General features: G+C 30.8%; 1 protein-coding gene across 1 annotated transcript in view; it reads right to left on the bottom strand.

The window, feature by feature from the left end:
- Positions 1-1,028: 1,028 nt before the first annotated feature.
- LOC142327019 (uncharacterized) overlaps positions 1,029-17,443 on the bottom strand; it is a 101,272-nt gene continuing 84,857 nt past the window's right edge. Inside the window, exons 3-5 of the mRNA XM_075369780.1 lie at positions 15,308-15,476; positions 8,162-8,293; positions 1,029-2,796 (exon numbers count right to left, since the gene is read on the bottom strand). Of these exons, the coding sequence (XP_075225895.1) occupies positions 1,247-2,796; positions 8,162-8,293; positions 15,308-15,476 (1,851 nt within the window). The 3' untranslated portion in view covers positions 1,029-1,246. The remainder of the gene's footprint in view (positions 2,797-8,161; positions 8,294-15,307; positions 15,477-17,443) is intronic.

Here is a 17,443-nt window from a genome sequence, read left to right as displayed (position 1 = left end):
CTTCCAAAGTTGAAAATCATTGAACTACCAGGAAATGTGATGGGCACTGTTTTTTGGGCTGTTTGTTACATAACCTTCAAACACTTTTTGAAGAAGGTTGTTGAAGAAGGGATAAAAATTATGTTGTTTTATTAGCTGACTGAAAACGAATTATGTCTGATAAAACACACTGAAGCTTACTTTTGGATGCCAAGTAGCTGCCTTAGATTTGGCTATACAGTATAAACAAATATTAATACAAAATAAAGTTTTTTTTTTTTTTTTTTTTTTTTTTTTGTTAAAGAAACTGTAGGAAGTTCTATTTTGATATGAAAATTGTGATCCATGACATGAATTTAACCCAGAATTCTTGAGCAAGTGGTTATGTGAGTTATCGTATTTATTCATGCACATAAGTTCTTCATGTGATTTTATGCAAAGCATTTATCAAATATACCTTCCAAAACTAAAAGAATAGACCTATCATCTTCTAATTTGAGAAGTCATATTGTAAAATTGAAGAAAATACATTTTTTAACATCTTTAGATAAACATGTTAAGTTTAAAAAGGCTTTGTCTCAATACTCATTTAATTCATATGCAAATTTAAAAACAAGATTTTTAATTGAAAAATTTAATTCATACAGAATTAAAAAATTTAAATAACTTAAAGTACTGTTTGATATGCTTTCAATCAATCCTGGTATACTCCAGAATGCAGAATATTTAAAAAAAAAAAAATTCTGCACGACTAGTATTTATATTTAATATAAATACTAGTCATGTAGAATTACATGACTAGACGTGTAATTACAAAATTACAAATTTTGTAAACATATATATATATATATATATATATTTATGTATGTCTAGTCAATTATTTATTAATCCATTACGTTAATAGATAGTATATAAATACAAAGTTTAATAATAATAGTATTTATAAATTATTATGCAAACATTAAATTTAATTATTACTGATTTCAATATAAATAAGAATATTATATTATTATTTTGCGTAAGTTCTAAACTGTGGTGGTGTACATATATAATATATTAATAATAATATTACAGTCTTCTAATCTATAATAATCATGACAGCTTACCAGGCTGACATGGTACCCAATATCAAATTACCAATATATTTTTCTAAATTCTCAGACAACCATTTAAAATTTCCCTACCTCTGATTCTACTCATCTAATGTTTACAATTTATTTAATATAAATGCTCATTATGTATCATCTCAGTATTTACTTTACCATTCTCATTCACCAGCTTCATTCAGTTTATTTTTATCAATATCAATGATTGTTGGTTGTTGATCTAAATTTTCACTTTTTTCAGTCAGTCCATTCTGTTTATTTTTTTCACAATTATCATCATCATCATCATCATCAATATTAATTATTTCATTTCCAATTTCCATAATTTTATCTTCACGTAATGACTTCTTTTCTACAGTTAATGGTAACAGCGGTTCTTCTGGTGTAAGAATTGGTGTTTGTTCTGCAGATAAACTAACTCCAGTTGTTGCGTATTCATCATGCTCTCTTAGATATATTGTATCACAAGGTAATGATCTTCCTGAACATGATGACGACTGTGGTTCCAATTGTGGCCGCTTTTCAATTACTTGCAACGACTGTGATGATTCACGTCTACTTTGACTAGAATCAAATTGATTTGAACTTCTGCGTCTATGTTCATCTGTAGTATTTGATCTTGAACATTTTTTACGTCGTCTTGTAGTTACCGAATTTCTTCTTGTAGAAGGTAAAAATTCATTTGTGTTTGATCTTGGGCGTTGGTATTCTTCAGTAGTATTTGATCGTAAAGTTGGACTGACTTTTGACATCGACTGTCTTCGACTATGGGGTGTAGATCTAGAGTAATACGGTTTTATTTCATCATAACCTCTATAATAGTATCCTGGCAATCTTGGGCTACATGAATGTGTATCTCTTCGATCAACGTTGACATCATCTTCGCCTATATCAATCTGACGTTGTCTTGTAAACACATGTCGTTTAGCCGTATCTGAACGTCTTGTTTTATCTTTTACTCTTAAAGTAACAGGACAATCGTTTGGTAAATGAAGATCCATGGCCATTGATGCTTGAGAGCCATGAGCAGTACAAGCGCTTGCGCCCAGTTCTAATTCTAAAGATTCTTTACTACCTCCACTACCCTTACCGCTTCCTGTGTGCTGACGACTTAACTGTTGTGAATGCGGAGGGGAAAAATATGGATTGTAATCTGGATTATCCATTGAAAGGGCTTGTCTTTGCAATAAAGCATGAGGATTCAGTAATGTACAGCCACCATTAGTTGGATGTAATGAATTTCTACTACGTTTTTGTTTTATTCGTGGGGAAACATAAGGTTTACTGAGAAACGGTGATGTATTTTGAATAATTGGTTTAACAGTTTCCGCTAAATTTGGTGCAGAAGGACTCTTACTTAATGTAATTTGACCTAAATTTCTATCAATTTCAGCTTTTTGGAGATTTCTAGAGAATTGTATAAAGGCAGCAGTTAAAGCACGTCTACTCATCGCATCGGTTGCCATCGGTGAGCTCGAACCGACTCTCAAAACCGGTTGTTGTTCCCACTGTCTTGATAGACTTCCAGTATTACGTCTTCCACTGTCTGAACGCATCGATGATTGTAACTTACTGGAAGCAGCTGCAGCAGGACTCGGTTTTCCTAATCTGTGAGGATGCACCGACGAATATTTTGTACGTGTTGGTACTACTTTTGCTGCGCTATCTCTGGCTTCAAAAGTCATGACACAAGCAGCAACCACAATAAAACCTAGAAATAAAATAAGCATTTCAGTAATATTATCATAACTTAAATTATAATATCTGGAGATTATTAAGATTTAATTATTTTTTTGGCTTACTCAGCCAAATCATTAAAACTAGGTTTTGAGATAAAGTTTGGACCAACTCATTTATGGTCATGGTAACTGTTGCGGAAACAAAAAAATTATTAAATTTTTCAAACTTTATTTGCAGTCTCATACAAGTACTCAAACATGCACAGTTAAAACATTACACAGCAGTATTAAAAAAAAGTTTAGAAATTAATTGTAGCAGTAGTTGATTAATTTACTAAAATACTGGGAAAAATGAACTGTTTCCAACAAACTGAATAAAATTTATCAAATTGCATTTACTTGTCAATTACACTTACTAAAATTAAGTAATAAGATATTCTGCACAAAAACTATCTTCCTTAGATTCTTTATATCTAAGAGGGATCATCAATAGGTTTTGTGAGATGTAGACTCTCCTAACTTCCTTGGAACACTTGAAATATATGAGGGAAATAAAAGTGTTATGAAAAGCATAACGTCAAAGGGAAATAAAAGTGTTATGAAAAGCATAAAGTCAAATAATGGGCAGGCAGGAGTAGGTTTCGTGATGAACAAGAAGGTAGGGAGGAGAGTGGAGTATTTCAAGACGCATAGCGATAGAATCATTGTAATAAGGATAAAATCAAAACCTAAACCGACAATGATTGTTAACGTCTATATGCCTACAAGCGCCCATGATGATGATGAGGTAGAGTGTGTATACGAAGAGATTGATGAAGCAATTAAACACATAAAAGGAGATGAAAATTTAATAATAGTTGGAGATTGGAATGCAAGCATTGGAAAAGGCAAGGAAGGAAATATAGTGGGTGAATACGGGCTGGGCAAAAGGAATGAAAGAGGGGACCGACTTATAGAGTTTTGCACGAAGTATAATTTAGTAATTGCCAACACCCAATTTAAAAATCATAATAGAAGAATATACACTTGGAAAAAACCAGGCGATACTGCAAGGTATCAGATAGATTATATCATGGTTAAGCAAAGATTTAGAAATCAACTCGTTGACTGCAAAACTTACCCTGGAGCAGACATTGATAGCGACCATAATTTGGTGATAATGAAATGTAGATTGGGGTTTAAAAACCTGTAGAAAATGTTTCATATGAATCGGTGGAATTTAGAGAAGCTTGAGGAAGAGGAGGTAAAGAAGATTTTTGAGGAGGACATTGCAAGAGGACTGAGTAAAAAATATAAGGTAGAAAATGTAGAAAAAGAATGGGAGAATGTTAAAAAGGAAATTCTTAAATCAGCAGAAGCAAACTTAGGCGGAATAAAGAGAACTGGTAGAAAACCTTGGGTTTCAGACGATATATTGCAGCTGATGGATGAACGTAGAAAATATAAGAATGCTAGTGATGAAGAAAGTAAAACGAACTATCGGAAATTAAGAAATGCTATAAGCAGGAAGTGCAAACTGGCGAAAGAAGAGTGGATTAAAGAAAAGTGTTCAGAAGTGGAAATAGAAATGAACATTGGTAAAATAGACGGAGCATACAGGAAAGTTAAGGAAAATTTTGGGATACATAAATTAAAATCTAATAATGTGTTAAACAAAGATGATACACCAATATATAATACGAAAGGTAAAGTTGATAGATGGGTGGAATATATTGAAGAGTTATACAGAGGAAATGAATTAGAAAATGGTGTTATAGAGGAAGAAGAGGAAGTTGAGGAGGATGAAATGGGAGAAACAATACTGAGATCTGAATTTAAGAGAGCATTAAAAGATTTAAATGGCAGAAAGGCTCCTGGAATAGACGGAATACCTGTAGAATTACTGCGCAGTGCAGTTGAGGAAGCGATTGATAGATTATACAAACTGGTGTGTAATACTTATGAAAAAGGGGAATTTCCGTCAGACTTCAAAAAAAGTGTTACAGTAATGATATCAAAGAAAGCAGGGGCAGATAAATGTGAAGAATACAGAACAATTAGTTTAACTAGTCATGCATCAAAAATCTTAACTAGAATTCTATACAGAAGAATTGAGAGGAGAGTGGAGGAAGTGTTAGAAGACCAATTTGGTTTCAGGAAAAGTATAGGGACAAGGGAAGCAATTTTAGGCCTCAGATTAATAGTAGAAGGAAGATTAAAGAAAAACAAACCAACATACTTGGCGTTTATAGACCTAGAAAAGGCATTCGATAACGTAGACTGGAATAAAATGTTCAGCATTTTAAAAAAATTAGGGTTCAAATACAGAGATAGAAGAACAATTGCTAACATGTACAAAAACCAAACAGCAACAGTAACAATTGAAGAACATAAGAAAGAAGCCGTAATAAGAAAGGGAGTCCGACAAGGATGTTCCCTATCTCCGTTACTTTTTAATCTTTACATGGAACTAGCAGTTAATGATGTTAAAGAACAATTTAGATTCGGAGTAACAGTACAAGGTGAAAAGATAAAGATGCTACGATTTGCTGATGATATAGTAATTCTAGCCGAGAGTTAAAAGGATTTAGAAGAAACAAAGAACGGCATAGATGAAGTCTATGCCGTTCTATCGCATGAAAATAAACAAGAACAAAACAAAAGTAATGAAATGTAGTAGAAATAATAAAGATGGACCACTGAATGTGAAAATAGGAGGAGAAAAGATTACGGGGGTAGAAGAATTTTGTTATTTGGGAAGTAAAATTACTAAAGATGGACGAAGCAGGAGCAATATAAAATGCCGAATAGCACAAGCTAAATGAGCCTTCAGTAAGAAATATAATTTGTTTACATCAAAAATTAATTTAAATGTCAGGAAAAGATTTTTGAAAGTGTATGTTTGGAGTGTCACTTTATATGGAAGTGAAACTTGGACAATCGGAGTATCTGAGAAGAAAAGATTAGAAGCTTTTGAAATGTGGTGCTATAGGAGAATGTTAAAAATCAGATGGGTGGATAAAGTGACAAATGAAGAGGTATTGCGGCAAATAGATGAAGAAAGAAGCATTTGGAAAAATATAGTTAAAAGAAGAGACAGACTTATAGGCCACATACTAAGGCATCCTGGAATAGTCGCTTTAATATTGGAAGGACAGGTAGAAGGGAAAAATTGTGTAGGCAGGCCACGTTTGGAATATGTAAAACAAATTGTTAGGGATGTAGGATGTAGAGGGTATACTGAAATGAAACGACTAGTAGCACTAGATAGGGAATCTTGGAGAGCTGCATCAAACCAGTCAAATGACTGAAGACAAAAAAAAAAAATGTAAAGCATTTCATAGCACTTTTATTTCCAGGGGAAAAAAATTAACGATATTAGAGAGAATTAAGCCTACTACTCCCTTGCCCTAGGTGATTAGTCTTCTTCAATTAAAAAAACTTGAAATATTAGAATAGTTAAACCATTTTTTCAAAATGTGTTCTGCTTTCAGAGTTAAGTTAATGATATCAAACAGGTTGTGGACTTCCTATGTCTAGTCTCCATTATATTAATAAATATTCAAATAATGCTGTATTCAAAGATATCCTACTTGGAGATCTATTAAAAACCTTACTGGTGTCAAATCAGTATTGATCCCTATCTTCTCAAGCACTCTAGATCCTATTTAATTAATAGAAATAAAATATTTTAATATTAAAACCATATTTTTTAAAATGCATTCCACTTTTAGGAATAAAGTTCAGTAAATTTAGAAACATTTGGGATCCCTTGATTAAGAGAAGTTAAATACTGTAATATTTGTATATTTCTTGTTGTAAAAATGTCTTACCACAAGGATAAGAAGTAGTTTAAAAACTTAGTAGTAGTGGTACATAATAGTCAATGAAAAACATTTAGGATCTTTCTGGAATGTCCCCACTCGTATTTATAAGTTTTATCTTATTATTCTTATGATCATAGATATGTGACTGAGTTCTTATTCAAACAAGTTTTCTTCTGTTGTCAGGACAATTAAAACGTTGCACTTTGTATCAAATACAATTTTTTCTTATCGTTTCTGATTGATTTCTATTATACTAGCAAGTACATATCTTTGCTTTATTCTTGTTTAGTTGTTATAGAGGTGCAGTAGAAGTACAATATGACTGTTGTTTGAACTTGGTGAGAAATTTAACTCAAAAAAGAATGCAGTACGACCCTTTTAACAATGGAAAATTCTACATCAGGAAAGGATGTGTCCTAACAGCCATAAAATAATTATGTTGTTAAGTGCACAATCTGATCATTGGTAATATAATTAAACAACTTACAGAATGGAAATCTGTCTATGTAAGGGGATGCAGCTAAAGAATTCAAGTTATCATTTGATATGATTGTATTATTTATTTACTGCTGGAGTAAGGAATACGCCACAACCAAATTTTGTGTCAATGAACTAGGCATGGGAAGGGAAGCAATCACAGATTGGAAGTGTAATCTGTGAGAGCTTTGTGCTTATTTCATAATTATTAAACCAATCAGGATTAGTGAGTCTGGATGCAGAATAAAAATTGATAAATCATGCTTCTCTAGGCTGAACATAATGTAGGCTGAAATTGTCCTACTCAGTGGGTGTGGTTGTAGAAAAAGAAACACATCAATGCTTCTTGTGTGCTGTGCCAGATCGGTCTGCAAAAACAGCTTACTCAGGAGAGATAATGAAATATCATTGGAATATGATACAAACAATATACTGTCAATGATTCAGAGAATTTTATTGATCCTGTTATGGATGTGCATACTCAAAGGATTGAATCACTTTGGAGAGCTGCAAAATGAAGAAACAATCCAGAATGCAAGACAAACAGAGTGATAATAGATTCTTATTTATGTGGAGAACCAACACAACAATAAAAGTGAGCATGTACACTAGCAAATGTTAAAGATTTGACGTATGCCCCTCCTAACTGGTAGGTGAGTTTAGTTATTGCCTTTGTAACAATTTTAAAAGTTGTGATGACATTCCAAAAAAGATAAAATATTTGAAGTGCCATTGATTAACACAAAATTAAATGTACAAAAATCAATATGTATTAAAAATGAAATGTTACGAGAAAACAACAGCAGATTTTACTAAAGTTTGCCATATCTACCTTTAGGAATAAAATATTATACATCATATTATTATACCAACATCATATCACTACTTGTACCTTCGTTAATGAAATTTAAATTCCTTTGAGTATATAAATTCAAAGCGCTAATTATAACAGTACTATATATAAACTGTATGAAAGTTAACTATAGATCTAAAAAAATGAAATTTTATTTTGATAACGGTCACGCTGAACAACAGAAACCTGCATACAACAAAAAGCATATGATATAAAAGTAATAATATAAAATTTACAATTCAGTGATTATAAATAACCAACCTCCAACACCCATTACAATAGGTCCAGCGTACGATAAGTTATGGAGATGAAAGCCTTTTGTCTCATGTTTTATATGCACTGTTTCATTGCCCTTTATTTCATGTCCAACTGATAACTGGTCAGCATAATAACCTGCAAAAATATAAAAGAAAAGTATGCAACTTTAAATTTTAAAGAAGTTTTAAATACAATAGATTGAAAGATATTTTATTCAGCTTTTCAGTTTTTTAATAATTATGTACTCTAATTTAAAAAAAAGCATATATTTTTTACCTTAACATTTTCAAAAAGTTCTCATCTCTTTTCTAACATTAATTAGACAGATTTAATGCATTTTTAAAATTTTTCTTTCTATTATGCGTCATTCTTTTTGTCTGACTTGATCAATAAAGGATCTCAGTAAAATGCAAATAACAGAGGTGTGGCTTCTTTGTGCTGTAATGCGTTAAATAAGGCGAGTACACATTATGGGTGCATTAAAAAAGGGAATGTATTTGGAATTTTGAACTAAAGTGCTTTGACCATATTATGAGAAAGGTAGAAGGGGAACCACTGAAGAAGAAAATTATTGGAACTAGATGGCCTAATCAACCTAACAAAAATATACAGAACCAGTAGTTTAAGTACAAAATAAGTGAGAAATGAAAGGTGGAGAGAAAGAGATTAGAGACAGAATCTAAACAAAAGATAAGATAAAGAGATCAGAGACAGAATGAAGACAAAAGATAAGATATCCAAAAAACCAACAGTTTTTCTAACTTCTAATTTAAAAATATAAACTTTTTTACAATAAGGGATTAAACTAAATTTTATAAAAATAAATATTACTGGAAATACACTCCTGAAAATAATATTATTGTATTTTTGTTTTAAAAAGTTCATAAAATCACTCCCACCCCTAAAAATAAAAGTGACATGAATTTTTTTTACTTTTAACTGTTTCAACCTATTGACTAGAAAGCTTTTTATACTACTATTACTATTTTTTTTACTATTACTACTGCAAATATATTTTTCTAATTAAGACATCATTATATATGGGTTGTTTTTTTTACAAATATGTTTTATTTAGATTTGATAAGAAAATAAAAAACAGAAATTTTTAAGAAAACAAACGAAATACACTTATCTTGAGTATTTTATCTTACGTTAGAAGGTTAATAAGAGGAAAATCTGGTTAGCAGTAGTTCGCATTCATGAATGTGCTAAGAGCAATGTGGGAGAATAATAACATCAACGGATGTGTGAACAGAACAGGAAGGTAGATGTGTTTCACACTACCAAAGTAGTACTAGAACTGCATAACAATATTCTGTTATAACATTTATCCAACGTGCAACATATTCATGCACATTCTTCCCATATATGTAGGTAAATGTTACTTTTCTTCATCTCAAACATCAGAATTCAAGTATAGGCAATGTAAAAAAATCTTGTTTGTTTAACAATCATTTAATAACAGTAATGTTTTACTTAAAACATACTGCAAACTTTATATATTTTTATTAATTTGAGTAGGATGATACTTGACTGATAATTTGTCCTCATAAATCAAGAATAGACATTCTGTATTTTCTGTTCATGAATTATTCTTAAAAAGTAACAATATCTTCCTCTATCAAACCAATCAACAAAACTCTTTTCATTTAATTTAATGCAGTACTTTCAGATTATATGAAAAACCCATATTATGCTTCCATTGCCATTTTTAGTGAACCATTTAAAAAATCTTACCGCCGATTTATTTAAAGGATAATTAAACAATTTTATTTTTATATTTGAAACTAGCCTGTCAGTCAGGGGGACTTTACCACCTGGACTCATCTGTGTTCAATAAACTCATATTTATGAGAATAATACTGATAAATAACAAAATCTATTCAATTTATAAAAACTATCAGTTTATTCTAATTTCTTCAAAGCAAAAGTTTGGTCAGTACAGAACCCGAAACTTTGAGTTATCTGATGAATGTGGGTTTCAAAATAGTAAGGCTCCATCTTAAAAATAGTCGTTATAGCTAGTTACCCATCCTTTACATGGGTAAAAATGTATTTCTCAGGGTTCTTGGTGTTACTTGACAAACACCATTAGGAAGTGATCATACTTTGTTTCTAATTTTTTTAAATTAAACAATTTTTTTAAAGTTTTTTAGTGAAATAAAAAGAAGCTGGTACAGCCAGTCGCATTGCACATGAAGTAACAATGACAGTGGCTGTGTTGATTTAAGCCGCCGCGCTGTACACCATCAAATTCCTTAAGAAACTTTATTAAAAAAAACCTGAGAATGGTTTTTATCTGAAGAGTGCTTGCAAGCCTAAACACAGTGATTATCTAGTTTAGAATAATCAGAAACAGCTAACATTCTTCAAAATGCATTTATCTTTATTCACCTCTTTCAAGGACGAATTTTGAAAAATTTATAAAGTGGTTTTTAGATATTTACATGAAGAACACACACATGCGCGCACACACACACACACACACACACACACACACACACACACACACAAATATATATATATATATATATATATATATATATATATATATATTATATATAGTATACACTGAACAATCTGAACACTGAAAAATCTCTGCAACATTGCTTTATTTTTTATTACTTTTTTCTTTTGTTTTTTAATACATTCAATTTAAATTATTCAGTCTGTGTATTTTTTACTACATAGCTTATCTGAGTATCTGCATCCATTTTAAAGACAGATGACTGGTTTTTATACTTTTAGATATAAACAGAAGTATACAATGTGTATAGATTGTAAGATTGTAGTTTGTAAGATTTAGTGGATCAACTCTCTTTTACTGCTCATTAACAGTAGTGCGGTTAGTACAGGATAGAAAGTTGCAGACTTTCTCCCTCACAACCCCATTAGTAGCATATCCTTGCTAATAGCATCCTTTTAACTTTATCTTAAATGTAGTTACTCCACAATTTTCACATTTAGGTAGCTATCCTCAAACAACTTTTCTCTTATATCAGCAGATTTATTATCATTCATATATATACACATTGTGTGTGTTACAATTCATTCTGTTTAATCCATTTACTTTATAATGTGAAAGTTAACATTGCGGCGTACGGAGTAAGCCATGAGGAAAAGGACATACATCAAGAATACATTATACAAATCAAAATAATAAAGTTTATTCTGTACAAACACGCATCTGATAACGCTTTCTTTTCTGTATACTATCATGAAAAGATTTTACCTAAATTTATTCTCCAAATATAAGATATTATTGCAGAGTATAAATAATTAGACAATAATTTTAAATATAATTTATTTTGCAAGATTTAGAAATGCAGGTTATCCCACTTATATATCTTAACAACCATACAATCTTTTTTTGTACAACTCAATAAAAAACAATGAAAAAGCTATCTTTTAAAACTGATGCAAAAGAATTTTGTTCAAGTACTTCTTTTTTTTCATCTTTTATGACCACATAGGATCACTTTAGTAGTCAGTCCATTATCCAAGTCTCTTAAAAGGGAAAGGTCAGGCCTTGCAGTCCTCTCAGTACTTTTTCATTTTGATTTCTATGCCCTTTCTAGTATTGAAAATGTTCATGTCGTGAATTTCTTTCTTGTGAGTGTGAAGCGAGTGTTTTTGTCCTTGATTTTTTTCATTTAATTTTTACCTTGTCTCTAGTGTCTTCTGTTGTATGTCCAATTTCCTTCAGATCCTTTCTTATTTCTCTAATCCATCTGCATACTGTTTTGGTGTTTTCAAGTCAAGATTGTACTGTACCAGCTGTTTCAGAAGTCTTGAATTTTGCATCCTCATGATGTATCCAACGAATCCTAGTCTCTTCTTACGCATGGTATCAGTGATGGTTCTAACTCTTTGTACAAGACTTTGTTGGGCACGATCCACCATTGTTTGTCTTATTGATACTTTTTTTATGCAGTTCTTCCAATTCTTCTTTTGATTTTCTGGAGTCTGTCAGTCTTTGATTGTTCATTCAGGTGGAAGAATGTTTCTGCTGCACATATGGGTTCTGGTTTTATAACTGTGTCGTAGTGTCTAAATTTTGCATTTATAGATACACACTTTTTACTGTAGGTGTACCAGGTTAATTTCTGTGCTTTGGCTAGTTTGTTTAGATAGAGACTTTTGAATTTAAATTGTTTATTATTATTTTCCCCAGGTATATAAATTAAGTCGATTTTGACTTTATTTCCATTTATGTTTTCTTCTTTTAATTGTTTTGGATTTGAGAGCATTATTTCTGTCTTATCAAATGAAAGTTTGAGGCTTATTTTATTTGCAATGTTTTGAAGTTCTAATATCTCTGTATTAGCTAGCTTCATCGATGTCATTTGTTAGTAGTGCCAAGTTGTCTGCAAAACCAAGGCTGTTTGTTTTGATTTTTTGGCTTATTTTTATTTTTGGGGAGCATTTCTTGAGCCAATCCAGATTGCAGCTGAATAGTAACAATAAGAGTCCGTCTCCTTAGCACAGTCCTGTTTTGATCTCAAACAGTTCCAAGATTTTGCCTCTGAATTTCACTTTTGACTTAGTGTTTGTGAGGGTCAGTTTTATCACGTTTATTAACTTGGGATGTAGTCCTAAGTATCTTAGAATTTTTAGTAGGGATTTGTTTTATTTTGTTATTTATTTATTATTTTTTTTGCGGTAATTGGGTAAGTGAACCTCTTAGATGATTATAGTCGATCTATACTTAATTAAGTCTCTTAAATCAATTTATTTATCACAAATTAAGTTTTATGTATGAAAAAAAATAGTTTTAAGTGTATTTATTTAAATGATTAGACTTCGAAAGTCAATTATTTGATACTTTCAGATCACTCTATCTTTCAGATAAGCTGCTCTAAGTATTACTAAAATTTTAAAAAAATTTTCAAAATATCATTTTTAATACTATTTCTGAAGAAACTACTTTTTTAATTTATTAAAAAATTATCATTTTTATCATTATCCTTTTCCTTTTATCTAACTATTATTGTGTTGGGCTGCCAATCATGAACTTCCTTTTAACTGTCTCTGCTTTCATCATTTTTCCTCAAAACCTTTTCAATCTGGGTTTTCTTTTTTGGGCCTTCCTTTTACTCACTCTCCTTTAGTTGTGATTTCCCTTTAATTATTTGGAAATTAAAAAAAAAATCATGCAGCCATCTCAAAATGTACCAAAATATTTTATTATTGAGTTAAGTGCATTTGATTATACTATAAAAAGATGCTGGATAGCAGTTTATTATATATTTGTGTCTAAAAATCAGCCATGTGACAAACAAAAACAAGGCTCTTATTTTTAACTTTCCGTTATCTTTCTTTAACTTGTCAAGTTTTTTTAATTTAAATTAACCTCAGTGCCAATCGTCATTGACAATAGACAGCAAAATTTTAATCTTTGTCCTCCCAAGTCATTTTACTTCTATACTTTCTTCCATTTAAAAATTAATTAGCCATGGGGACAACAAAAAATATTGATACATTTGTATACCTTTCCGAATTTTTATAACTTTTCTTTTTTAAACTAAGGGTATCTTGAAATGTCAAAATTTGCAAAAACCCTGAATCAAAATATTTTGGTTAATCGCTATACTTTCCCTTTACAGCCATCCCACTCCAGTAGCTACAGTAATGTATAATAATCCAGTAGCTATAGTAATGTATATAATGCTATAGTAATGTCTCAGCCTTTAATCCTGAGGTCCTGGGTACAAATCCTGGTGAGAATTGACATTCTTAATACACTATAAAATTTCCATTTCATATTCCTATGAATATGTTTTACCTTATGTAGTCAATTGACCACATTAAAAAAAAAAGCATGATTTCTTCATTAAATACACATAAATTCTAGTTCTACAAAAAGATAAACACTCTCAGTCTAATTATATAGCTTATTTAATAAAATAAAAATCTAGCTTATTCGTTTCTTCTACCTTTTTGTGTTTTTTTCTATCTTTATTACTGCTAGTTATTATATTTATTTTAATAAACAGTTTTAAAAAAAAAATATTTTTTAATTATTTGTGTAATTTAGTAAACATACAGGTTGTGAATATCACAACCTTGCCTGCCTCCACGGCACGAGTGGTACTGTTTCGACCTTTCACCCAGAGGTTCTGGGTTCGAATCCCGGTCAGGCATGGCATTTTTCACACATGCTACAAAGGATTCATCTCATCCTCTGCAGAAAAAAATTGTTTAACTGTGAACCCGGAGGATAAACAAACAAAAAAAAAAGGTTGTGCATATCAGTGTTGTAATATTAATTTGTAGCATCTGAAAAATGTCTAGTTTAAAAGCGATATAAACCTGAAATCTTCTAGAAAAAACAGAAATGCTGACATTGAAATTTCAAATAACTCAACATAACTGGCAGTACATTTAAGAATATTTTTTATTATTATATGTCTTTAGAGATTTAAATTAAACAATGCTAAAACATTAACATTTTAAAACATTAAAACTAACTTGGAATAAAAAATATGTTTAGGTATATCAGGCCAAAGATTAGACAAAGGCATCTTGGAACTGGTTGGCTTTTATGAAACTCCTGAAAAGAAAAACTTATTGTACACTTCAACTGGCAGAGTTATACTGGAGTAGCTGCCAACGAATTCCTATGATCCTATTCAAGGAATAAAGACAAAGAATAATGAACAATCAAATTATAGAGGCATGATTGCTGTTATTCAGGAAAATCTCTGTTCTGCACTACAAAAAAAAACTTAAGCTTAAAAAAAACAGGCTTAGTTTAGTAGGTAGATGATAAGTACAAAAATATTTAGATGAAGAATTTAATTTAACAAAATATGGTTAAGTAATGTATTATTTCTCTTGGTGAACCAGTGAAATAAAAATTATGAAATTTCAAAAGATTAATAACTTATTACTTATCCTTTTACTTTAAAAAAAAAATCCTAGTACATCAAGGGCTAATTCTATTTTTTAACAAAATATTTATTTCAACTGAGATGACAACTTAAAAAGTTTCTCAGAGCATAATCCTTACAACAAACAATAAATAAACTTTGTTAATTACAAACTGTGATATTAATGTTATAAAAATATACTGACTTTATAACATTTAAAACATATGCACTTAACATATAAAAAAAGAAAATATTTATAACACAGTTCTCTGTATACCAATAATAGCCATTGTTGCTCCAATAACCATGAGTAGTAAACCGAATGACAATGCTTTGCATGCATTCCAGAAACACCGTGTATTGACTTTTCCTCTGACAACCTGAACATTCCATTGTGACGGATTCCTAGGTAATCCAGTACACCTCACCGGCCCGTGATGTATTGCCTACAAATAAGTTAGTATATAATTAAAATAAAACCAAGCTATCATTATTATAATTTTAAAAATCTTTTTAAACTCTACTACTTAAATAACTATAAATAAATACACATATATAAGGTAACATTTTTGTAATAATTCATTTAGTTCAACTATATAAGAAAATTAAAAAAAAAAAATATGTTGTTTGTAAAGTACAGTTTATTACTTTTAAGTCTTAAAGTCTTCCATTAATGAGAGACAGTGTATGTGTTGTTATATTTCATAATGCGGAAAGGGTTACGCTTATTTGTTACCTTACATTAGTTGAAAATATTTTTCAGAGTAGGTGATAAGCAGTAATAAGGGTCCCTCTAAAATGGATTTCAAATCTTGAGAGAAATCAACACCATTAGAGGTCAAAAATTGTTATATCAAGAGAAAAAAAAAATTTTCTTGCCTCCATATTCTTCATTTTTATTTTTCATAACTTTAGATTTTATTATAAAAGCTAAAGTTTTCTTAATCGACCTTTAAAAGGCGCATCTTGCTTCCCTTTAGAGAGAGCTTCAGAGCATTCAGCATTTCAAAATGTCAAATCAACATACAGTTTAACCAAAACATGTTCATTCACAAATTTTTTTGTATACTTGTGTTCCTCTTCTTTATGAAAAATATAAATTTCTTGTTGCAGTTCATTGTACATTATCACAAGAAAGCTATCATAAAGTTCTGAAGTATAACAAAGACATATGATCAGATTTCATATCCTTATATAGTTTTTTGGAAAACCTTGCATTTAACTGTCAGGTTTTTATTACATACACCACATATTATAAGGACCTGGTTCAGTGTAGGACTCAGATATTTTGACGTGAGTTTTCCCCTGTGAATAACCAATGGGTATACAGTGCTTCAGGGGTTTCCTTTGAATAAAAACCGGTAATCCTTCATTATAGTAGCTGGACCATCAATACAGATACCAACACACTTAATCTACTACAAACTCTGTTGCATATAAAAGTATTAAGGATCTTGAACAAGTCTTGAGCCTTTGCACTAACAGTGTTATTTTTAGAAAAGTCTTCTACAAGGTTATTTTCATCTACCTTTATACAGTACACAGCAAATCCAATGAACATAATTTTTATTATCTGTGGCCTCATTCAGCTGAAAACCAAATTCCTTCCCTTTTTTCAATTAACTAATTACTGAAGTTGACTATAAGCTATATTCTGCAGCTGATGGTGTTATTAAAAAAGTAATTACTTTCAAACGCTACTTTTGAAAGTAGCTTTCCAGTGGAGTCATAGATCATAATGTTCACCATATCTACAGCAGCTGGTTGAATGAATTCATCTGCAATTGGGGCTTCTTAGAGCTCCATGATTGTGTAAATGTATGATCTTCTTACATTTTGGGATTCTATGTTCATGTAAGAAGCTAACAAAGCATTACTTGGTATTAATATCTCTCTCTCTTTCTCTCTCTGTTTTTTTGTTTAGCTTCCGACACCACCATAAGATATTACTTCAGAGGATGAATGAGGATGATATGTATGAATGTAAATGAAGAGTAGTCTTGTACAGTCTCACTCAGGTCGATCGTTCCTGAGATGTGTGATTAGTTGAAACTGAACCACCACAGTACACCGGTATCTACGATCTAGTTTTAATATCCAAACTAACGTTTTGCTGTTTTAACTCATTTAGCTTTCTGTTGAAGTAGTTACAAGATTTACTAACTATGCTAGGATGAGTGGTTTCTAAATGGCATTTAAACTTACTTGGCAGCATGCATTCTGGTGCAAAAGTATTTTCATACCTAGCCTCTCTTCATCAATGACTTCTGTCGACGTAAAACCAAAGACCAAATAGCTGGCTCGTATTTTTTATTCTTATGCTTCTTTACACTCTTGCCACTTGTTGACAATGTTCCATCTTTATTTCCACTCTTATACTACTTATTGTTGTTTAATAAAAACCGATCCATTT

Source organism: Lycorma delicatula, chromosome 6 (genome assembly GCF_047948215.1).
Source record: "Lycorma delicatula isolate Av1 chromosome 6, ASM4794821v1, whole genome shotgun sequence".
Lineage (NCBI taxonomy): Eukaryota > Metazoa > Arthropoda > Insecta > Hemiptera > Fulgoridae > Lycorma > Lycorma delicatula.
The sequence above is the reverse complement of the archived record's forward strand: the minus strand, read 5'-3'. Positions and strand labels throughout refer to the sequence as shown.